At 42.4% G+C, this 24,685-nt stretch overlaps 3 protein-coding genes across 4 annotated transcripts in view; all 3 read right to left on the bottom strand.

The window, feature by feature from the left end:
- The window catches only part of LOC134795557 (uncharacterized), a 135,113-nt gene that overhangs the window by 106,907 nt on the left and 3,521 nt on the right, over positions 1–24,685 (bottom strand). The gene's annotated exons all lie outside the window — the stretch shown is intronic.
- Positions 154–9,625, bottom strand: LOC134796470 (regucalcin-like). The gene is made up of 6 exons (XM_063768664.1): positions 9,228–9,625; positions 5,794–5,953; positions 4,784–4,981; positions 3,303–3,521; positions 2,213–2,328; positions 154–444 (listed from the first exon to the last, which is right to left on the bottom strand). The coding sequence occupies exons 1-6, from the start codon at positions 9,345–9,347 to the stop codon at positions 223–225; spliced, it is 1,035 nt and encodes a 344-aa protein (XP_063624734.1). The 5' UTR covers positions 9,348–9,625; the 3' UTR covers positions 154–222.
- Positions 10,629–24,685, bottom strand: part of LOC134794844 (SWI/SNF complex subunit SMARCC2) — a 29,007-nt gene continuing 14,950 nt past the window's right edge. For both annotated transcript variants that reach the window (XM_063766655.1, XM_063766647.1), the window contains exons 4-20: positions 23,298–23,466; positions 22,790–22,944; positions 22,519–22,662; positions 21,657–21,781; positions 20,622–20,734; positions 20,148–20,284; positions 19,206–19,387; positions 18,708–18,849; positions 18,157–18,274; positions 16,722–16,852; positions 16,326–16,515; positions 15,862–16,016; positions 15,202–15,322; positions 13,832–13,969; positions 13,234–13,449; positions 12,219–12,321; positions 10,629–11,952 (exon numbers count right to left, since the gene is read on the bottom strand). In XM_063766655.1, the coding sequence (XP_063622725.1) occupies positions 11,841–11,952; positions 12,219–12,321; positions 13,234–13,449; positions 13,832–13,969; positions 15,202–15,322; positions 15,862–16,016; positions 16,326–16,515; positions 16,722–16,852; positions 18,157–18,274; positions 18,708–18,849; positions 19,206–19,387; positions 20,148–20,284; positions 20,622–20,734; positions 21,657–21,781; positions 22,519–22,662; positions 22,790–22,944; positions 23,298–23,466 (2,451 nt within the window). In that variant the 3' untranslated portion in view covers positions 10,629–11,840. The remainder of the gene's footprint in view (positions 11,953–12,218; positions 12,322–13,233; positions 13,450–13,831; positions 13,970–15,201; positions 15,323–15,861; positions 16,017–16,325; positions 16,516–16,721; positions 16,853–18,156; positions 18,275–18,707; positions 18,850–19,205; positions 19,388–20,147; positions 20,285–20,621; positions 20,735–21,656; positions 21,782–22,518; positions 22,663–22,789; positions 22,945–23,297; positions 23,467–24,685) is intronic.

A 24,685-nucleotide genomic window follows, 5' to 3' on the forward strand; every position in this document is an offset into this window, starting at 1 on the left:
ACTACTTATTTAAATATTCATTGCATGGTATATTATAGGTAGGTGACTTTTTTACAATTCTTTTAGACGTTTTAACCTAATTAATTGCATGAATACATCTATATCGCTAGAGTTATTGGTTTATAATACGTACGTAAAACTTACAAAAATAAATCCAGGGAACGGTTTAATAAATAATACAATAAACATTCGATAATCTAAAATAGGTATATAACTTAAAACTCAGTATCTATCAGCGTCGTGGAAGTGGAACTTGTTAGGCGCGAGTCCGCGGCGCTGCGTGCCGCGGATGGTGAAGACGGCCCCGCCCAGCGGCGCCTCGCGCGACGTCGTCACGAACAGCTCGTCCAGCCGCGGCCCGCCCCAGCACAGCGACGTCACGCGCGCCGCCGGCACCGTGTACGATGCTATTAACTCGCCGCTGTCAGGGTTTATGTGGATCACCTGGGGTGGATGATTGTCGTGTTGGGTTACTTTTATAATTTATCGCGAACATACATACAGACAGACGCGGCGGTGGACTTGTTTTTTACATATAAAATGTATAGATTACATTCACAAGATTGACCTGAAGCTAAAGCAAACCGACACGAGGGCCGAGGCACTTATAAATAAACGTAGGTACTTATGTTGCTTACAGTTTCTTTGCTATAGTTCGTTTTTTTTAGCTTTAGAAAGAAGGTAAGCGATCTTGACATGTCTTTTAATTGAAAAACGCTTTTTAAAAATCAGTAACTATTACTTATGAAAGCAGAAGAATATAAATGAAGAAAAATATTTGCCGTGACTTATTTTTAAAACGTGTTTTTCAAATAAAAGACACATCAAGATTGTTTACCTTTTTTCTAATGCTAAAAAAACTAACTATAAGCATGTGAACAAACATTTATGGTTACATATCAGAATACCGAAAATCTATTTACCTAATGTTGAATCACCTATGCTCGTTTCACCTATTTTTTTAAATACCTATTGATCAGTTAACCTAAGCTCATAACACCTAATGAATGAATTACCTATTGCACGTTTCACCTACAATTGGTTTACCTAAGCTCAGAATACCTATGCTCGATTTACCTAAAGTTGAAACACCTAATACTCGAAATACCTAAAGCTAATATACCTAATACACGAAACACCTAATGTTGGTATACCTAATGCACGAAATACCTAAACTCGGTATACCTAATGATCGAATTGCCTAAAGTTAACATACCTACTGCACGAATTACCTAAAGTCGGTATACCTAATGATCGCATTACCTAAAGTTAACATACCTAATGAACGAAATACCTAAATTTGATACACCTAATGCACGAAATACCTGAAGTCGATGCACTTAATGAACGAAATATGTACCTAAAATCAAAAATATAATTATTGTTTAGTAGAATATTATTAGGACATACAAGAAGTCGAGATAGGTGCGATGACGAGTAAAGCTAGGAGGAGCGTGTTAGGTTAACTACGACCAAACAGTGCCAAAACCGACTTTTATTCATCGTCATGATGTTAACTTACAAAAATTTAGTTTTTGATAAGATAAGATAACATAACTAATTTTGTATTAGACTAACGAAATCATTCTACTACCTAAAAAGTAGCGTTTTTAAAAAGTGTATTTTTAAATTGTTATCCAAACAAACAGTTTCTACTGTAAGGTTGGGAAATCATACGATTTATTGGGTGGAGTTGCCACTTGATCATTCGGCAAAATGATATGAATTTTGTACTAGGTATATAGACTTTAGGTATTCCGTGCAATAGGCATATCGAAATTAGGTAATTCGTTCAGGAAGTATATCAACTTTAGGTATTTCGTGCGATAGGTTTAACAGTTTTAGGTATTTCGTCCATTAGGTAAATCAAGTTTAGGTACATCGTTCATTAGGTATATCAGCTTTAGGTGTATCGTCCATTAGGTATATCAGCTATAGGTGATTCGTGCATTAGGTATAATAGCTTTAGGTGAAACGTGCAGTAGGTAAAACGTGCATTAGGTATATCGTGCATTAGGTGTTTCGTCCATTAGGTTATTTGAGCTTAGGTATTATAAACTTAGGTCAGTCAATGTTTAGGTAAAATGATCGATAGGTAATTTAAAAATAGGTGAATCAAGCATAGGTGATTCAACATTAGGTAAATCAGTTTTCGGTATTCTGATATGTAACCACATTTATTGGTATCGTGTTTTGTTTTCAAGACACTCACCGCCCCACCGAACATGAGCGCCACCCAAAGATGACCTTCGGTGTCTATGGTCATGCCGTCGGGGATCGCGCCGCTGTACCCGTGTTCCGTGATGTCGAAGATAGTTCTTCGGTTACCTGTAAAACAGTATCGGTGGTATTTGTCATTCGTAAAAGGCTATTCTCGTAAATTAACCAAATCGATTATATGTAGCATAAAGGACCATGGGCAACTTTGTATGGAGCCTGATCCAAAAACCGTTCTTTGGACCTATCTTCTGAGTGAGGGAGTCGACGTAGTACATGACGGTGTTGTTGGGCGACCAGGCGATGTCGTTAGAGATGCTGACTGTACAAAGTGTCACATGACCCTCCTCCTCCTCGTCTCCTGTCCCCTCGAAGTCACGTCAGCGTGCTTATGCTGACGTCGCCGGTCAGCCTGTCGCAGCTAACCGGGTCAACGCGCCTTCTAAGGCGTGTGAATCACGGGCTCCCCTTTTGGAGAAGTCCTCCCGCACCAATGTGGATAAGGAGGGATTCACACTGGTGGAAAGGAAGAACAAGGTGCGCAGGGCGCCCCGTAAGACTCTGTGTGGCACTGCGGAACCGGTTAATTCTGGTTTACGAATTGCGACACCGAGTAAGGCGCTCTACGTGTCTCGCCTGCATTACTCCGCCGGGGCCGACGAGGTGGTGGAGTACGTCCGCCGGAAGACTGGCTACACGCTGAGGGTGCACCAGCTACAGTCGCGTCACTATGTGCACTTCAGTTCATTTGTGGTGCGCGTGCCGCGGCCGCTGCAGGACACCATCGCAAGCGCGGACTTCTGGCCGAAGGGTGTGGTGTTTCGGAGATTCCGGGGCAACCTGCCGAACCCTACACCAAGTCAGACGACGCAACGGAGCCACGCTGTTACGTCGTCGCCCAAATTTAATGTTTAATTTGTGTTTGGTTTTTATTTGTAGTTTTGTTGTTGTTTTCTTGTATTCTTATTTTGTAGTTTCACAGTGCCTTAGTTTTTACTGTAATGCTGTGTCACTTATTTGAGTAATAAATAAATAAATAAATAAATAAATGAGGGTTGCTGATCATTTATGTAAGTGGCACTCACCAATGTCTCCAGTCAGCAAGTCATAGTCGAACGCCTCTATCTTCTGAGTGGGCGAGTCGACGTAGTACATGACGGTGTTGTTGGGCGACCAGGCGATGCCGTTGGAGATGGTGACGGGCCGGAGGAGCGCGCGCGGGTTCTGCAGCGAGTTCTGGTCGAAGCTGTACAGAGTGGCTTTGTCAGTCACCACGTCGTCACCTGTTTGAGGGCCTTTTGTACCTGAAATAATTTAACATTCCTAGATCATTACTTTACTGACACCGCGAACACAGAATAGAGAAGAAGGTGCAATGTTGCAGTGAGTGTTAAGCTGAAGACTATCAGTTTGTCATACTCAGACTGGTTTAATTATTAATAGTTATTTAACGTTTCCTAAGACAAAGGGACATACAGTACGGTTAAATTATGTTATGGGCCAAATTATAGATGAGACAATTTATTGTCCCAATACAATAATGCTATTGTACAGGTAAGTATTCAATTTGATGAATATACATGTTAAGTCACATTTGATAAATAGTACAAATAAATTAAATTACCTATGACCTAATAATAACAGGTATTAATTACTCTTTGTCACAATACCTACAATAATATGAGTTTATATTATTGTATGGTAAGGCAGGTAAGTATTCAATATGTTTGAACATAAACTAAAATAAAATGTGTAGAACCAATTAGTAATTAAGATAAAAAAACAATGTATGAACCTTTATAAAAATGTTTATGTTGCTTATGCAATGTCACAATTTTATTATAATAATTTATTAATATTTGTGGCCGCGCGTGATATGTTGAAACAATACCTACATAAGTATTTTAGTAAGCAGGTATAACTGTGCGCGTGAAATAGTATTTTCGGAGACTTAAGTAAGTATTAGTTTTAGTACGGTCAGTAAGGTCGCATCGCCCTCTTGTGTGAGAAACCAATAGTTTCCACTTACCATCCCAGTGTAGAAGTCTTACTTAACCCTTTTCCAGTTTATCAACTTTTCCGATTTCCGATATATCGACCACATTCGTACTAATAGAATTTCAACTTTAGCATTCCGATTTAAGGTTCAAATTAGGTTGCACTTCAGGGAATTGTGACTTGTCTTCAAATGAATCATCAAAACTCAATCAAAGCTGGATTGATTGGCAATATTAGGATTTTTATGGGAAAAGCCTGTAGATTGGTGTGGCTTGACGGTCGTTCACTGTGGCCAACAGACGTATCAACCTGTGTGCCAGTGCCAGTCTGACAGTTTCCTTTCACCAATACCCCAGTGCAGTGGTTCCCAAAGTTGACTGGGCTCCGACCCATCTAACAAAAAGTACCAAATTCGGGACCCACCTCTTGACCGTCTTAAAAAGGGGGCATACAATGTTATTGGTAACGTTCAGATCGCCCGATCGGTCGGAATGTCGTCAGGGCCCACTCAATATTCGCTCGCGACCCATAGTTTGGGAAATGCTGCCCCAGTGTGAAAGTCACTTACCCGCCACGAACCGTCCGTCGGCGTCCGGCTTGCCCTCGTTGATCACGTTGTCGGGCATGCCGTTGTCCACTGTGGTCAGCAGACGTAACGCGGCATCGCCCTCCGTCTGCCAGTCTAGTAGATACAATCCTGCTCGCACGGCTACCAGCAGCCGACTGCTGCCTTCCACCAGTGCAATGACGTTCACTTGCCCGTAACCTGGAGAGGTAGTGATTTACAAGAATAGCAAATAACGATGTCAGATATATCGGAGCAGAAAAGTGCTTGCAAATAAGAATCTTTAGAACACGCCTGCTGTTGTTAAGGCGGCAAAGTATATGTAAATATGTATAGATATTTTTAACACCTTGGCCACTCCGATATATCTGATGATGGCGGCTGTACGCTGACTTTAAATGGCTGTTGCTATGTTGAATAGATGAACACATAAAACCGTTATCTTGAGGAAGTTAGGTACTTTTTATTTTGCTGCGGAATCGGACTATTGTTGCTGATTCTGCTTCGTTTATTTGTAAAGTATATCGTACAGTTTTCGATATCATGCATGGTTCGTACCAGCTAGCAAATACGTAGCAGGTTTTAATAATGAAAGGAATAACATAATGTTCCGTGATAATTATAATTGTGCTGAAATAAATTTGTATACCTTTATCTACTTCTTTGTAGATATGTTAGATACCATTATTTCTAGTTCTACCGTTATAAAAAAATTAGTACTCATCTAATTTATACTTATATTATATCTTCCTGTATGTAGGTGGTATTAGGATAACCATCCAATAAGGTATTACGGAACGGGCAAAGGTAAAATCATAACAAAATAAATAGGTACGAGCTAATGTAAGAATGATATAGTACAGTCACCTGCAATAGTATGTTACTCTTCGAAGGCCGCAAAAATATGTGACACGCTCTTATGGCTCTACAAATAAGATCGTGTCAGTTATTTTTGCGACCTTTGTTGTGTAATATATTATTGCAGGTGACTGTACATATTAATAAACACTTGCCTATACGTTTCGTTAATATCTGCCCCGTTGCATAGTGTAGGCGATGTAGATTTTGCTCCAACGCGTCCACGAAATACAAGCTCTGGGTATCGGCGTCCCACACGGGGCTCTCGCCGTGCGTGAACAGCGCTGGGCTGCCCGCGTGCTCCTCCGATGCCACCTATAGCCAGGAGACGATCAAAACCATACCATAGATAAGGCAAGCTCCCAAACTTCGGCCCACGAGACGAGGGCCTCTAGCCTTTACTTTTTGGATAAAGCGGGAGAGGCAAAAGCCATACAATCCGGCCCGCGATAAGATGAGATAGCCGAAGACCTGGCTGTGGCCCTCGGGTCAATAAGTTTGGAGACCGCTGTCATAGGGCATGAAAGTAGTCTTAGGCAAATATGACGAAGACATGGAATGGAACATCTTGTAACTTTTATTTTATCTTTAACCTCTTGAATGCCGGAACGTGGATCCGCGCAGTAAGTATTGAATTCTAATTAATGAACCTACCCGACTGCGGTAAAGTCAAACATAAATAGGTAAGGGTTATTTTTTTAGCAGTCTTTATGTAAGTGCCTGTATATTTTAGGTACTTATGTAGTGTTTATGCTTGTACCATGTGATATATTCATGGTGGCTTCGGAACTACTGGACCGATTACGGTGAATGAGGTGTCACACGCCTTTATCGCCGGTACCATTTGCCACATTTTAAACAATTTCCAAAAAAGATAAGGTTCTATAGCTTCGCAAGGCCCATCATACGAAGTTTCCCAGTTTTTATTTTGAACCTTGTTATGTAGTACATTAGGGTGACTTTCGTTTGTTTTAGAAAACAATGAATCAAAATGCTACTTTATTTCGTCTTCAAAAGGTTCGAATTCTTCGAGCAACACGGAAGGGAGGCGGCATTCGCACTATTTCCCCTCTGCCTAGGTACAAGATCAACTGATCTAGCGCGGGTAATAAAACTAGTTGCGCTCGGATTTTCCACTAGACCGAGTCCAGACGCGCGCGTGAACACAGCAGCAGAAAAATGCCTAATTGCTCGGTTTTTTGATGTAAAAGGAGGGCGGGGACATCAAATTTTCAAAAAGAAGGTGTTACATTTCACATGTAATATTTTTTTACATATCATACGTTTAATTACATTTAAACACAATTATTATATTTTAGTCTCATGTAATTGTTGGATTTATCGATTATGCTCGCCCAGTACAAATTGCGGATCGGTCGAGCGGCAAATCCGACTTCTCATCTATCAGAATACAATAAAATTCTTCGACGAAAATGTGTTAGTGTGCGTGTTGTGACACTTGTGACTCGTCCGTACACAAAAAGAGATCGAGGTCTACAAGATTTGTCTTTGACGTGTGTCATTTTCTATTAGTGTCCGACCGAAGGGTCGGTTTCGGTTTCGGCCAGTTTCGGCCAAAAAATCATGTTTCGGCTGTAGTTTCGGTTTCGGCCAAAAAACGGCCGAACCTTTCGGCCGGGCCGAAACTTACGAAATGGTACTTCGTATTATGAAACTAAACTATGTTACAAAGACCAAAAGTTGTGGAATAAGTAGAACAACAATATTAATATGTACCTTACCTACATATACTGATTCATGTATTGTATAGGTACAGAAATTAATTGGTTTATAATAAAACACAATTCCACTAATGAGGGCGCCACTAGAAGTCGACGCAGTCTTAAGAGGCTGTTAATGCGCACACTGTCTAATTGTATCGGAGTAAATGAGATAGCACTGTCACATGTTACTAGGCCTGGGCAAAGGAATAATAAGAAAAGTCATCATCTTCCTCGCGTAACCCCGGAATTTTTGCCACGGCTCATGGGAGCCTGGGGTCCAATTGACAACTAATCCCAAGAATTGGCGTAGGCACTAGTTTTTACGAAAGACACTGCCATCAGACTGACCTTCGAACCCAGAGAGTAAACTAGGCCGTCTTAGGCCTTATCGGGACTAGTCCGGCTTCTTCACGATGTTTTTCCTTCACCGAAAAGCAAATAGTAAATATCAAATGATATTTCGTATATAAGTTCCGAAAAACTCATTGGTACGAGCCGGGCTTTGTACCTGCGACCTTCGGATTGAAAGTCGCACGCTCTTACCGCTAGGCCACCAGCGCTTAAGGAAATATCTCGCTTTTTAATACAATGAACATTGGTTGGAGCACGGCTTTGACTTCGCATGAAAGTTCGCCTCACTGGGGCACTTCGGACGTTTAGGCCCAGGTGAAGATCGGTACCCGGCCTTGCGATATTGTCAACAAAAAATTCGCGCTCGCTGCGCTCGCGTTTTTGGTTGACCCTGTATCTACATGTTGGCTTGACTGGTGAATGAATAGAGTTAGACCAAGAAAATTCTGCAATTATTTTGATAGCATACGCAGCAGTGGCGGCACGCCTATAAAAGCTGATTCCCACCGGCTGGTTTGTTTTTGGACGTTTGAGCAGAGTTGTAAAGGAAATATGTAAGCCAAATTAGCCCCGGTTTGCCTAATGGACATGTTTGACGTGCCGCCACTGATACGCAGTGTAACTTAGTGCAAATGTTATTTATACGTCATCATTTCATAGAAGTTTTGACGTTTAAAATAACACTTGCACTGCGTGTGTTATCAAAATCGTTGCAAAATTATCTTGGTCTAACTCTAGTATTTTCATAAAAAAACTGCTTAAGTAACATCAATTTCAAGGACATTGGGTGTGACAGCCCCATATGTGTGTAAAAGCGGTTTTATGACATTTTTTCAACGATTTTAACAAGTCGACAAAAGGTTCGGTTTCGGTTTCGGTTTCGGCCGAAACAAGAGCCAATGCCGAACATTCGGTTTCGGTTTCGGCAAAAAAACATGTTTCGGTCGGACACTATTTTCTATGTATTTGTGTCGTCATTACAGATTGGATTTTGTACGTAAGTGTGTGAGAAGTGCGACTGTGTGCACCTTTCCCCCCGCTAAAAATGGCAGAAAGATTTGTACATACGGTAAGATATCGCTTGGGCCCCTCCCTTCTGACGTGTCGGAAGCCGGTGTTGCTCGAAGTTCGAATTAGATTGAAACAGAGTGTACATTGTAATGCACATTGGGTCTTACGAGGATAGTAAGAAATCCGCAGACACTAACCTTTAGTTAATCAACAATTTATTTATATTGTAATTTCTTTGTAATTGACCTAATTTTTATGCAGACACAAGTCGGGGACTACACCTACCTACCTATACCCATGTTCGAGTAAGGTGTAATTAATTTCTCAAAACTGCATATGTTCTCGGAACCGTAAATCGTATTCGGTAGGTTTTATAAAAAAAATGCAGTATTTCTATTACAAAAAAAAACCCTAATTAACTCTATAAACAAGTCTAAATTAACGATTATAGTTATCGACATAAGTTTAGTATACATATAAGCTAATGTAGCTATTATGCTTACCATTGATACTTTATAGTCAGGTTCTTCGGGTCGTTCCTTAGAGCCTTTGGCGAGCATAGGTTTATACCCGGATATATTGTCACAAATACTAATCAACAAAAACAATATTGCACCAAGCATCGTGTTCAACTGTTTTGTTATAACATTAAAAAAACTAAACGCAGTCCCTCGCTTACTCAGTGATAAATGGTACTGGTCGCATTTTTGTAAAAACTGAACACGCGTTATCGGAGCAAACCTTTTTGTTCTAAGGCACTTGCTCCGTTCTATAAACACGTGTGACCAGCGACTGAGACTACATCAGCGGAGTAATTTCAATCGTCTAATGTCTACGACGTTGCGAGCCGAATAAATCCGTCCGCCGGCGCGAACACACTACACAAGCGCTTGACGCCTCCAAGCTATCAACCGGCAATTTGTCAGCCGGCGAGAATCCTGCGTAGGTATAGCAGAGACTGAAGATCCCTCTAGCTCTTACGTGTTTTACGGGCCGCAGGAATATGTTGAAGACGAATAATTATGAAATTTACTATCATCCAAGTACGGTCCCCGTTACAATAAGGCTGCCTTTGAAATTGCAACTGGATCTCCATGGTATTAATAGTACATTATTGTCGAGGCTCGGAAGTAGCTACTTGCAGGCTGAGGATTCGTTTTAAACGGACGACCTTGGGAGTCCGTTTAATTGAATCCGAAGCCAGCAAGTAGCCTTCCAGCCGAGTCATATATAGTGCTTTTCTCAAAAATGGTGCAACAAATATAAATATAATAGGAATATTTTACAGAAGCAACGTTCTTACGTATATATTTTCGCAGATATTTTCACAGAAAAAAGTAGAAACAATTGAAAAAGATAGCTTTGCCGCCTTTTTATTTTTTAAATTTTAAAATAGAAGTGTATTTTTCTCAAAAATGGAAGGCAAAGTCGACTTTGCCGTTTAAAAAATAGGTCGCGAAGCGCGTAGTTTATGGTCAGTCAAAAATTAAAAAGTTAAAGGCATTGCAAATTCCATTATTTGTCGAGTTCCAAACTTTTTAAAAGTTTAAATGGCCATATCAAATGAAGGCACAGACCCATTAAACATTGCCTTTAACTTTTTAATTATTGACTGACCATAAACTCCGCACTTCGCGACCTATTTTTTATACGGCAAAGTCGACTTTGCCGTCCATTTTTGAGAAAAGTTCATTATCGTTCAACTAAATCGGTTCCACTCGCCACGATTGAGCTCCGACTCTTACAGGTTTCTACGGAGACTAACAACACCATTGTATATCGCTAATCGTATCGATGTATACAATCGTTAACACATTTTCTATGCACTGGTAATTTTGCCAATTATTGGTACAATGCTTATTCTTCTTATACTAATAAGAGTGCTTACTAAATGAAACGATACATATTTGACAGTTTTTATTCCATTACTTTTGTTATGTCTATTCCTTAAAATAATAACTTATAATATTTTAATGATTTATTTTTCATCGAGTCATACTAACTCACGCATCAACCGTACATGGCCAATTAATTACATTTAAATGAATTAAAACTAGATATTCAGTTCACATCAATAATTTCACATCATCAGTTCACATAATAGATTAGAATATTCACTGCAACATGTACCGTACGTTGATTTATACCAATTAGTGTAGAAATGCACTAGGTCTTAGTTACTACAATGATTAATTACGTGTTTACGTAAGATGGGTTGACAAGGCCGTGTAGAATACTTAGAAAAAGTATAATTATTAATTCCTATCAGTAAAAAAAATTGAGCACATTTAAAAATTAATGTTCTATGATTGTATGGACCTTTTAAATATACGATAAGAGTTAATGTATTTTTGTTTGATTGAATAGTTGTATAATAAAAATGTTCATATTATATGTGTCCATCTGTCTGTCTATTATCCTTGATTGTGTTATTCTATAAACATTACCCATTTCCATTGAGTGAACTACATGGACATTCGCGTATTGTTACTAAGCAGTCACAGTGTTCTGTAACAGAGTTGCGCCGAGGTCAGCGTTTGGTGGGTATTGCGGCCTCGGATACAATAGTGGCTCTATATAGAACAAAAATCGGTTTTAAACTGATTCAGTCTGTTACAACATCCTATAAGTTGCCATTTCTTTCGGATCGCTTATAAAAGTGTAGTTGTCCACAATACAAATTGAGATTTCCGTATAAATAGATGTGATCATATCCATAATACTAGTAAAAATTGGCTTAATTTTTTACGTGTAGAACACATAAACCCGTCGTCATCGTCTGAAATATTTTAAGGTCGCTTCACACTCGCAATAATATAGTAAAACGCTCGCAGAGCACATAGTTACACCTATCACACATTCCTGTAATTAGTCACCGACGAGAGAAATGAAGCAAGACAGCACGTGATTTTTCAAATACCCATCGGGTATTACAAAAACTTCAGCGGTCATCAGTAGGTACTAGAAAGATCGTAGGAATTTGTCCGAACGCGAAGTTTTCTAACATCGGGCGGCATGCTTTTGTTTTTCGTTTAGGCGGCTAAGTTCAGCATGGTGGGAGCCGGACACGGCGGCTAGAGCACGGCGGCTATGGACATAGCCGCGTCGGGCGGGTTCTATGCGTGGTGCGGCGCCGCGTCGGCCGGCGGCGCCTCGGCCGCCGGCCCCGCCGCCACCCCCGCCGCCGCCGCCACCGTCGCCGGCGCCGCGCCGCCCTCCTGCTGCATCCTACAACAAACAACACGTACACCTGTATTCAATGAACTTCGGGAGCCTTATGAATTATAGATTATCCTCCGAAATTAGAAGGACCCACTTTGTAGAGGCAATTTATTGGTCCGAGCTGCCGAGCGAGGTTGGTTGACGAAAACTATTTTTTTTATTATTAATTGAGCACGGTATTTGCAGTTCGCACCACCTCGTAGTCGACTATAATTCTTTGCGAATCCTCTCGTATAATAGAGACCTATGAGAGCGTGCTTGGGGTGACGTACCTTTGGTGCGCCTGGTGGCGCGCGCGGAACTCTGCGGCCTTTAGCTGCTCCAAGTGGAACTGCTGCCGCTCCTGGATCAGCTGCTGTCTCTGGTATTCTAAACCTGCAAAACATAAGGTTGATGTTTTTAATTAAAAGAAAAACAAATTGTATTATCATTCCTCAATTCTGTTCTCATTAAAGGAAATGTATAATTTCAAAAGACTTGAACTTGAACTCACAAACACCGGCGATGTTCTTGACCTTGACGGCGGTGGCGGCAACTCGAATTGATTAATTTACCTTCACGCTCGCGCTCCATTGTAGTTTTCTTCTTTTAGATAATTGTAGCTCGAAGTATTGTAGCTTATCTCTTCTTCATCTACGTCTCAACCAGCAGCGTGATCAGCAATTTGATCTTGCGCTCCTTGAGGCCGATGAAGTGCTTGCCCTTCACACCCGCAGCTCGAAGTAAGTTATACCGATGACTCACCCTCACGCTCGCGCTCCATGGTATCCTCGTGTTCCTCGAAGTGGCGCAACTTAATTTCAAGCTTCTTCGTCTAAGTCTCGATCAGCAGCACGACCAGCAATTTGATCTCGCGCTCCTTGACGTCAGAGAGTAGCTTGCCCTTCACACCCGCAGCTCGAACTAAGTTATACCGATGACTCACCCTCACGCTCGCGCTCCATGGTATCCTCGTGTTCCTCGAAGTGGAGCAACTTAATTTCAAGCTTCTTCGTCTAAGTCTCGATCAGCAGCACGACCAGCAATTTGATCTCGCGCTCCTTGACGCCAGAGAGTAGCTTGCCCTTCACACCCGCAGCTCGAACTAAGTTATACCGATGACTCACCCTCACGCTCGCGCTCCATGGTATCCTCGTGTTCCTCGAAGTGGCGCAACTTAATTTCAAGCTTCTTCGTCTAAGTCTCGATCAGCAGCACGACCAGCAATTTGATTTCGCGCTCCTTGACGCCAGAGAGTAGCTTGCCCTTCACACCCGCAGCTCGAACTAAGTTATACCGATGACTCACCCTCACGCTCGCGCTCCATGGTAGCCTCGAGTTCCTCGAAGTGTCGCAGCTTGATTTCGAGCTTCTTCATCTGCGTTTCAACCAGCAGTGCTACCAGCGACTTGATTTTCCTTTCCTCGACGCCGGCTAGATGCTTGGCCTTGACGGCGGCAGCGGCCAGCGCGGCCGCGGCTGCGGATTGCAGCTTCGCGTCCACCGTCGAAGGTGTCGAGCCTTCTGTTAACATGACAATAATTTTGGTATGGTAAAAATGTTGGTCAAGTGAGAAATCTTAAATATCTTAATTTTTTTATGCTATTCGACTCATTTTCGTTCAAAGATCATCTAATTATTTTCAAGGAAAAAGAGATCAACAAAAGTAAGTCAAATATTTCAAACTATATATAAAACATGCTCTCATAAAACATGCCAGTTCAAAGTAGAAGTTGAATGACATGCTGCTAGGATTTTTCTCATTCTTAATAATAAAATGGTCCTTGTGTGTAACTGAGTTAATATGCATAAAACAATCCTCGCACGTGGACTAATAGATTTTTTGACTTTTACGGCCAGGCAAACCGGCCCCGCAGGAACAGGAACAAGTATTTGAAGGGCTAACCTGAGGTGGGGGGCGGCGCGTCTTTAGTGTCCTTGGGCTCCTCGGGCGCGGGCTCGGCGGGCTCCTCCTTGGGCTTCACTTCGCCCTCCTCCACCTCCATCGCCTCCGTCTTCACTTCGCTGACGCCTTCTTTCTTTTCTGTTTATCATAATTTGTAATTAAAGGCCAGTTTCATTATCCACAGTTGACGAACTGATCAACGACACTCAGCAGTGAACTATGAAACTTCTCATACAATATAATTTTGCGAACGTTTGAACCGTGATGGATGGTTTGGCGCAACCGACCCTTAGATCGTCATCTTGATGACGATATTAGTTAAGTTGGTAGTTCACAATTTTCATACCCGGGAAATATTACTCAAAGCGGTAGATACTACACAGAACGCGAACCACGTTGTACTTGGCAACGATTGGCGCCACGGTGAATATGAGAACATAATGCGTAGCTTCAACAGCGCCGGCATCAATAATGTCCAAAGTGGGCTTCCAGCGAAAAGCTTGTTAAAACTGAATACTTTAAAAATTATGCCTACACCTTTATAATATTTTTCAAACTCGATGGGTAGGTTGACAGCTGTCATTTCAATACAATTTTGCGAGATTTAGCGTTTTTAGGTTATAAATTATATGGTCATCCTACCCATCGAGTTGGAAATATATTATAACCATACATTACGTAGTGGATATGTAGATCATCCTGGACAACTTTTACTATGCCAAACAGCAAAAACGAAAAAATATGTCTCGGTCCGATAGTAAAAGGAGTTTTTCTCAAAAATGGACGGCAAAGTCGACTTTGCCGTTTAAAAAATAGGTTGCGAAGCGCGTAGTTTATGGTCAGTCAAAAATTAAAAAGTTAAAAACATTGCAGTCTCGATTTTGGGACTGCAATGTTGCATACAAATTCCATTATTTGTCGAGTTCCAAACTTTTTAAAAGTTGAAATGGCCATATCAAATGAAGGCACAGGTCCATTAAACAGCCAAACAGATGATTAGTACCGCGACTATTTAGCTGTCTCAAATAGGTTGACGTATTTTCGGCAGAAAAATACACTTCTATTTTTTTATTAAAAAAATAAAAAGGCGTCAAAGCTAATTTTTTCAATTGTTTCTACTTTTTTCTGTGAAAATATATACGTAAGAAAGTTGCTTTTGTAAAATATTTCTATGATATTTATATTTCTTGCACCATTTTTGAGAAAAGCACTATATATGACTCGGCTGGAAGGCTACTTGCTGGCTTCGGATTCAATTAAACGGACTCCCAAGGTCGTCCGTTTAAAACGAATCCTCAGCCTGCAAGTAGCTACTTCCGAGCCTCGACAATAATGTACTATTGTATGAGTAGTATGAGCAGCGTGTTTACCGCTAGACGGCGGCAGGTCGGGCGCGGTGCCGGCGATGCCGGTGGCGGCCAGCGCGGCGGCCGGCCCGTGCGCCTCCGCCGCCTTCACGTGCGCCTCCATCATGGCCGCCGGCACCTCATCCTGCGGGACATACGTTAATTACTTCATCAGCACTGTCACAGTATAATCAAAACACCAAGAGTCCCGAGGACGCGATATCGCATCGGTAGAAAAGTTATCTCTAATTAGGAACTGAGTAAAATTAAAAAGTCAAAAATGTATGTACAAAAATGTGAAATGTACTTATGTACCTACGCCCGAAAACGTAGTTTGGTGAGACTACTAATTTTAGCTGCAAATGTAATCCATTCTCCACGTGCATTGATAAATAATTTCATTTCATTATTTTCAAAACCCCTAAAGATTTAGGGATGGGAAGGAGAGGTTATATCTATATTGGATATGTCAACGTAAAATTGTAAACACTCGTCAGTTTACAATATCGCTAGTTAAATTATAAACTGACGGTAGGGAGATTACAATCTAACCTAACCTAACCTACGTTAGATTATAAACTAACGGGTTCACAATCTTACGGTGTCAGATACAACGCCGCGAACTTGTACGGAGTTGGCCTGCTTGCTGGCGGGACCGGTTGGTACACTCAGGACTATAACTACCTTGATGGCAGCGAACTCGGCCATGGCGGCGCCGGTAGCCTTGGAGGCGATGCGCGGGTCCACGACGGAGGCGAGGAAGGCCACTGTACTCATCACGGGGTTGCCCTGCTTGCTGAACGGGATCGGCTGGTACGCCAGCGGACCTAGCACGCCACCTGTAACAATACTATGTGTAACACCCCCACCACCACGTATAACAACCGTATGTGACACTCGACAACTTAATCGATATTTGCGCAAAATTCAACGTGCTACGATTGTAAAGTCTGTGGACCAACTAAGGGTGGTATTCCATCTGTCCAATATGTATTTGCGTCTCACATTTTGCTTTATGAGTGAGACGCAATGCACATTGGACAGGTGGAATACCACCCTAAGTGATGTATGTTTCGGTGATGCAGCTTCATCCTCTGCAGTAGTAGCGCCTTCTCCGTCCCTCGGCACTGTAGCCAAGTTGTACTAACCGGAGGCGCCGTCCTGCAGGTAGGGCTCCTCGATGGGCAGACGCAGGAAGTGCAGGATGCACTCGTCGTGCGTGCGCGTGCCCACGTGCGCGGCGACGCGGTTCCAGTCGTCGCGGTGCAGCTCTAGCCCCTCCAGCAGCAGCAGCGTCTCCTGCTCCGTCCATTCGCGACCACGCGCTCCGCCTCGGTACTGGACCAACATAAATACTTTAGGAGCGATGTTTCAAGGATATATGTGACGATAAATGGTAATTTACTATTCTGCCATTGTCTGAAGATTGTTTATGATGTATATATGTATGTTGAATTTTTGTACACATCGATTTTTCGATTACTTATTTAATCAGTTCCAGCTTTATCAATTTCATCTCCCACACATAGTACAAAGTGGCCAACCTGGTCGAGCTTGAGTCCCGGCGCGCCACCCATTTCGAGAAGGTTCTCGACCTTGACGGCGGCGGCCGGAGCCGTCGTGTCCACGCCGTTCGGCAGACCCGCCTCCGTCTTCGGCACCGCCGCGGTCTCCACTGTAACACATTCATTATATCATATTATATGAAACAAGAAGAAAACACAAGACCAAAAGAAAAAATAACTAAAAACTACTACAGTGGAAACTGGATAAGTGGAATCGCAAGGGACCGGCTGTTTAGTTCCGCTTATCCAGGTTTTCCATTTATCCAGTTTTCCACTTAACCAGGTTCAAATAAAACGTTTTCTCACTTACAGAGGCTCTCGCTAACAGAGGTTGTGAATGCTAGTAATGTCGCTTATAGAGGTCACGTATAGTATGGTCAAATAAAAGATCAAGAAATAAATAATCATCTTTTCTTAAATATGTGTGTATTAACAGAAAATCGGTATGTAATCCTGACTTTAAAAAATGCAATACTGTAAATAATCCACAAGAGTTCGTATACAATTTTCAAAATTTCAAAAACAAAATCAATTAAACAAAATCACTCCTAATATTTATTTATGCAAGAGAAACCAGTATGGTTAAATAAATCAATGTACCGATTGTACTTTAATGAAAAAAATCCGTTATTTTGGTTTGAGTCACATTTTACCAAATTTCTTTCAATATCGAGAATACTGTCGAACACATTTTTGTCTATGTTTGGCTGCGATTAAAAAAAAACTCTACAGTGTCTCTATTGCTTTTTCAGTCTGTTATAATTTTTAATTTATCCCGAAGAGATATAATAACTTGATTTTGCGCTTAGGCATTGCTTATCTAACAGCACGGCACCGCACCACGGCTAAAAGAACCAAACTGAACGATTTGTGATCTCATACAAAATACGTAGTTAAAACACGAACCATAATGTTAACGAAACAAACTACCCTCCTTGTGACGGTTTATTAAAATGACAAATTTTATAACGCCGAGCCATTCCACTCATAGAGGTTTCGGAGACGGCTGCTTCCAGTTACAGAGGTAAAAATAAGAAATTTTCGAAAAAATGGATTCCGCTTATAGAGGTCCCAAAATTCCACTTATAGAGGTAATTCGTTGCCAAGGGACTGGAACCGAGAACTTGGGTCCACTTAAAGAGGTTTTCCACTAACCCAGGTTCCACTTATCCAGTTTCCACTGTATATCAAAATGAGTATGAATAGTCAATATCATTTAATAAACTCGAGCGGCCGACCAGAGCCGCAATACCTGCGATATCAGCTTTTACGAATCCGTGCATTAAAGAAATTTAACAAGAGGTCACAACCCTCAGCACTGTAGAATTCGACACAAGGAGAAGGTAAATAGATGCGTATGATCTGTTACTTTATTTAAAGTCCGCTAGATACCAAGTCAGTATCTGTATGTTACCTGGTCTCGGCAAGGCGGCGCGGTTGAGCGGCTGCAGGCCGGACGGCGTGTCGGACAGCACGTGGAAGTGCGACGTGGGCGGCGGGCCCATCGCCGTCGGCCGCGACTCCGCCTCCAGCTGCAACACAAAACATACATTAGTATCAGGATTTGTCAGGCTCAACCAAGAAACCGACTGGATATGCGCGTGTAAACACCAGCCTTAGGCCCATTTTCAAACGCGATGAGACCAAAAAATGTCTTGGCTGATTGTACGCTGTGTAGTTGTATAGCCTTAATTTCTATAGAGATGTCCGATGACTGTCTTCCCATACTATGTGACGCTGTAGATATGCTGTGTATAGCGTCAACCAAACGACAACACCGCCGTTAACGGATGCAAATCATGTCAAGCGGCGCGCTACTTCTCCGAAACGCCTCGACAGCAGCTAGCGCACATGACCCCCTTAGGCCTTGGTCTCTGGTTGATGTCGTACACAAAATCACGTCCATGTATCCTTCTTTACAGTGCAGGCAGCAGGAAATCAAGGCCTGCGTGAGCGTATGTAAACCTGGTAGTTGATGAGCCCCCACTGCTCCAGGAAGCCGTGCACGCGCATGATGGCGCACACGTCGCCGGCGAGGTTGCGCCGCGACGCCGTGCTCGTCAAGTACTCCGTGGGGTTCAGCCGGTATGTGTCGATCATGAAGTTCCTGCGCAACAACACAATATTTTTAGTTTACAAGTATTCTGAAATTTATAGCAAAACATATGCGGTCATCGCATTGTATTACCGCGCGTGCGACCCACCAACGCCTCCAAGGCGCCACCCCACACCACGTCAGGCCGAAAGATCTATTGTATATTGAACTTTGAAATGATGTATTGGTTTGATCATATATCCACGCCCTTTTTTGAAAAGCACGCGACCTAAAAAGGAATCGGGTCTCGTATCCCTTCCGTTTATCGACTTGGCCTGTAATATTTAATTTCCCGACCTCTGTAGTTAAATGTATTATGTATTAAAGTTAGTTAAATATTTCGGGCAAAATCTACAAATATAATATACCTGTAAGCGAGGTAGATCTCGGGCGTCTTGGACTTGTTCTTGCCGTTGAAGAACTCCGGCAGGGCGCGCTTCTCGATGGTGTGTATGGAGTTGTAGTCGAACCAGGCCGAGTACGACGGAACCACGATGTGGTGCGTCTGGTCTGTCACGTTGTCTTCCGGTTCCTCCTTCACCGTCGTTTCCTGCCATCAATTAAGGATTACAATATTGTTAGGAGACTGAAGTCTGTACGGAATGTGGAACAACATCTGAAAACTTGCTCATAAGGATGTCGTTCCAAACCTTGGAACCAAGGCCTTCGAAGGAAGTACTGGTATGTCAATGCAGTTTGGGGACCTTAAGTCTTCAGAGAACAATAGTAGTTTGTGTTACAAGGGATCAAAATGATATATTTCCCTCAAGGGTGTACATTGAATCCTGAATGAAGCGATGGATTCTAAAGTAGAATCCTGAGCGTAATGAGGGATTTAAGTGTTAACGCCTAAGACGAAATAATTTTGATACCGTGTGACACATACTGCTTTACACATCAACTATGAGGAAAATAAAAAATCTTAGTGTTGACACAAATTATTATGTTTCAAAATATTATTCAAGCTAAAAAAAGAATGGAAAAAATAACAAAACCAGTGTCGTAGAACAGAAAAGTGCCACTTTGATCCCCCCTAGCAGGGAGGAAAAGTGCCACTTTGATCCCTCCTAGCGGGGAAGAAAAAGCCCTTTTCCGAATAGGTGATGTGAAAAGTAATGAGCTTGCAAATTAGGCAGGTCACTTAGCAGGGCAGGTAGCTTGAAACAACTAACACGCAGACCATTAATTAGTATGTATTCCGGCTTCGCGCTTTGCAGAGTATCATGGAGGAGTCGGGGTGGTTAGAGTAGCGCTGCCCTGTTTTCGATTTGCGAGAAAACGTAAAGATGAATATTTGTAGGTGGGGGTACCTGCGTGTTGGAGTCGCTGTGCTTGCCCTGCGAGTCGTCGTGCGCGTCCAGGACGGGCGCGGGCGCGGGCGCGGGCGCGGGCGTGGCGGGCGCCGGCTCGGCGGGCGCCTCCGCCGGCGCCGGCTCCAAGGCGGCGGCTGCAAGCGCTACAACTCTCAGCAATGGTACCACGGTCAATATTATATATAGAGAGGCCAATTGAATCACACATACATATAAAATAAGTATTTAAATAAGAATTCTACATGACTTTTCATGTTTATATTTGTGGCCTCTCTCTGTGGTTTAACAGCCACCATTTTGTTGTGGATGCAGCGGACGCCATAGAGGTTGGTAATTGACATGAAAGGCTATTATGTATAATTAGACTAAACTAGTAATAACGATAGCAGCCGTAGTTTAACATTTGACAGATGTTTTTCACTTGCAACTGATGTTATCTTTAAACATAGACATGAGTTGGTGATGAATTACTTTCTTTCTCGGGCGGGCGCTCGGGCTCGGGCGTGGGCGCGACGTCGGTGTTGTCGCGCGACGCGGCGTCCTCCTCGTCGTCGCCGTCGTTGTCGCGCTTCTTCGTCAAGCGGCTGCACAAACGTAAATAAATTAAAACGAGACATTTCCATGAAGAGTCGTTGTCATTGTTAGTAGAGATGCAACGGATAGTTGTTTGGCCGGATATTCGGCCTGACCATCGGCCGAATATCCGGTATCCGGCCGCCGTATATTCGGCCGGCGGAACTACACCTACATTTCGGTTTTTCAGGTGCGCATTGTGCAGGTTTTGACCTGATTCGTAGTGAACGTTTGCGCGGACTTATTTCTAGGTTCAAAATGAGTGCGCGTGCAAGTGAGTGGAATGTTTAAATTGTTTTAAAATAATAAACGAGTACGATTATGACCGTGACTGTTTCTTATTCCAATCTTGTTTACTCCGAAATCAAGCAATGTTACTATCCGGTATCCGGCCGTATAGTAAGCCACTATCCGGTATCCGACCGGATGTTAAAATAATGGTCGGATAGGCCGGATACCGGATAGTAACCGAATATCCGGTGCATCTCTAATTGTTAGCGCCAATAATAAAATTTACTTGTACCCGATTATAAAAAATAATTATATGAAACAACGACCGCCTCGTTTCGGTTTCGGAAGGTTTCGGCGTAAAAATCATGTTTTGGTCGAAAAAAACTGCCTTCGGCCGCGCCAAACTTAGAACATTATAATTTCGGATTGCCTTCATCACTACTAGTGATAAATGAATTCTAATCATTCTTTCTTAATTAGAAAAGGCGTGGTCTGACACGCATTTGGCCGGTTTATTATAAATACTTACCTATAATTCGTGCAAGTGATATAATAAACTGTTTATATATCTAAAAAGAAAGACCACCGACATTTTCAACAATTTTAAAAAGTCTATAAAGGTTTTGGTTTCGTCCAAAGCTGAGTCAAAACCGAACCATCGCTTTCGGCAAAAAATCCGGTTGGTTGGACACTACAATGTACCTCTTTCTCTTGGCTTGTTTCTGCGGCGGCGGTGAGGGCGAGCGCTTGCGCTTGCCCTTCTTGCCTTTGCTGGACGTCTCACCGCCCGGCATCAGCTCCTCCACGGATAGACGAAGCTTATGCACCTGGAAAACAACACTCCAACATTATAATGTAAACGCAGGAGCAGAAATAAACCCGGTATAGCAAATTTATCAGGCTACAGCACGCAACCAACACGTAAACAGTTGCATTCTTGCATAGGGCATCACATCCAGATTCCAGATGTTCAATTCAAAGTAACTTACGCTCTACATACCTACGTGCTCCTGCTACGAGCCATTGTAGGAGAGCCCGCTTACCTCTCAGTTCGCAAAAATGAGAGATCGTATCTCATTTTCTCCACATGATCTCAGTTCGCAAAAATGCATGTAGGTCGTGTACCTACTTCTTTTACAACGACCCAGATCGTAACTCTGTCTTTTACAACTCAACTAATAGTCTTGTAAGGTTCCTATGGTTTGTTCCCATTAGTATTTAGGGTGACCACTTTAGCCGTGTCTTGATGTTTACCAACAGGCATTTTGGCCCATACACGACTTCCGTTCCCTTTAATGGTCACCATAGTATAAGATGAATGAAGATATATGTAGAGACAGATGACAGTAGACCTTCTTGCCCGCGGCGTCCACCTCGTAGTCCTCCTTGTTCGTCCACTCGTTGTAGTCGTTCGGTCACGCGCCACGCGCCACGCTGCGCGTCACTACCAGTAACTGCTGCGGATGCAGGATAAAGTCGAGCGGACCAGCTACAATATGGCATTATTGCTTATCAGCATCCAGTTGTCTTCTGTCCACCTGTTGACACGGTGGTTGTTTCTTACCTTCTTCTTGCCGGCGGCGTCCACCTCGTAGTCGTCCTCGTTCATCCACTCGTTGTACTGCGGTAGGTCCAGCACCCACGCCGCGGTCACGCGCCACGGCTCGCTGCGCGTGCACTCCCAGTTGGCCGTCTCCGGCACGTCAACCTGTTAACACGGCAAACGGTTTATAATTCAGTACCATTATAATTCAGTATACCATACAATTTCAGATGAACAAGACAACCAGCTCGATAATCAAATTGACCCCAGCCTACTGTCACAGAGTACGTACCGGCAGGTCGGCCTGCGCCCAGGTGTCGTGGCTGTCGGGCAGGTAGTACCAGTGCACGAGCACGTTGGGGCCGCGCCGGAACACCGGCCGCGCGTACTCCTCCTCCACCGGATCCACGTTCGGGTAGATGACGTGCGTCGCGTCCTCTTCGTCTTCTGCAACCAACAAAACATTCAGTTACACTGTTGTTGTTGATTAACAAATTGAAATTAAACTACGAGTACGTACGGTAGCTGGTTACTAAAATTCCAAAATATTCAATCGTGGGATGTTATTCATACTGTGTAATTTCTAGTTTGTTTGACACGTGAAATGTGCGATGCTTGCGTACAATAATAATTAACACTTTCGCAACCGGGCAAAAAACGGCGCACTACCCCAGAAACCGGTCGTCTATATCTGCGTACAAAACAACCCGCTGGGCGGGTTGTCCGGCATCTGAGCAAACATTAAGAGTGCCTACCAGGCGGGTTCTCGGTCGTCAAAGTGTTAAGGAACAAGAACAAACCGCATATCTCTCCCTGTCGGTTAACGACGATGTCCTTGATCTTGTTGGCGGTGGTCTTGTCGACATCGGGCCGAATAAAGACGCTGGGCGAGCGGACCACCTCCGCCGCCAGCAGCGACGACTCGATCTCCATCATCATCTGCACGTTCAGGTCCTTGCGCGACGGGTTCTGGAAAGGGGTGCGGGGGAAGGGACGAGAAACAAAAAAAATGTTAGCACGAACTTGAAGCGTTTCATAACTATCAAACCCATCTGGAACGGATATTTGAGCTAGCACTGGCACAATTGGAGTCCTACTCGAGGCAACTTATTTCTCAATTAATTATGATTTCATTAGGGTGGTATTCCATCTGTCCAATATATTGGTCCATTCAATGTCATTGCGTCTCACTCTCTTATTAAGCAAAATGTGAGACAAAATACACATTGGTCGAAGAAATTGGACAGGTGGAATACCACACTCAGGTACATTTCTTAGGTGTTATGTAATTTAATTTCAGATTAAAATGAATTCCGTGTCAAAATTGTCTGATTAAAAACTGAAAAACAATAACGTAAAACGTAAACTAGATTACATGAACCTGTTGTTTCTGTAGATCTATTTCATTGTAGATCATTTATAATTATGATAACAGTAAATACATGCTGATGTGAGTATCAAAATCACAATTTTGAAGTATTAGTTACAAACACAATAATGTTATAAAACAGATAAAAGTACAAACGATTTGTTAAGTAACGACAAAATCAATTACAAGTTACCTTTTTTTTTAATTAAAAAAGCCAAAGAAAAAACACAATGGACCCGGCATGAAATGAAACAAATATAATGGAAAGACATGAAACATCTACAACAAAAATCTGTGAAAAAATGTATACCGTAATATAATTTTAGACATATTTTATATTAGAATAAGTAATTTCTTGAGGTGTCTTTTACTTATATAAAAAAAGAAGCATATAAGACATTAAAGTTTTGAATATAAAAAATTCCGGTGCCGTTCCACTCGTGATATTTACAAAAAAAGTGGTAGGTATTTATTAAAAAAAAAAAGAGTGTTTGCTGTACAATAGCTATACATATTACATATTGTACTTGTCTTTGTGCGAGTGGTTTGGACTACAACACGGACGCGCAAGTTTGCGGTATGAATGAAAGGGCTGTTAGTAATATTCAGTCATCCATCATTTTGATGCGTGTGAGAGCGAGAAAACGTCCGAACCGAACATATACAGTGATTCATTGGGTGTGATTCAGTCACGTCAGGCAATTGAAAAGAAAACAAAATTACTTGATTGTTGCCAAGGTGGATGGTGGTTACATATGGACATATTTTTAGATTGTCATAATTGCAAGTTTAATAGATCAACGTGTTAGATCTTAAGCT

Source organism: Cydia splendana, chromosome 1, assembly GCF_910591565.1.
Source record: "Cydia splendana chromosome 1, ilCydSple1.2, whole genome shotgun sequence".
NCBI lineage: Eukaryota > Metazoa > Arthropoda > Insecta > Lepidoptera > Tortricidae > Cydia > Cydia splendana.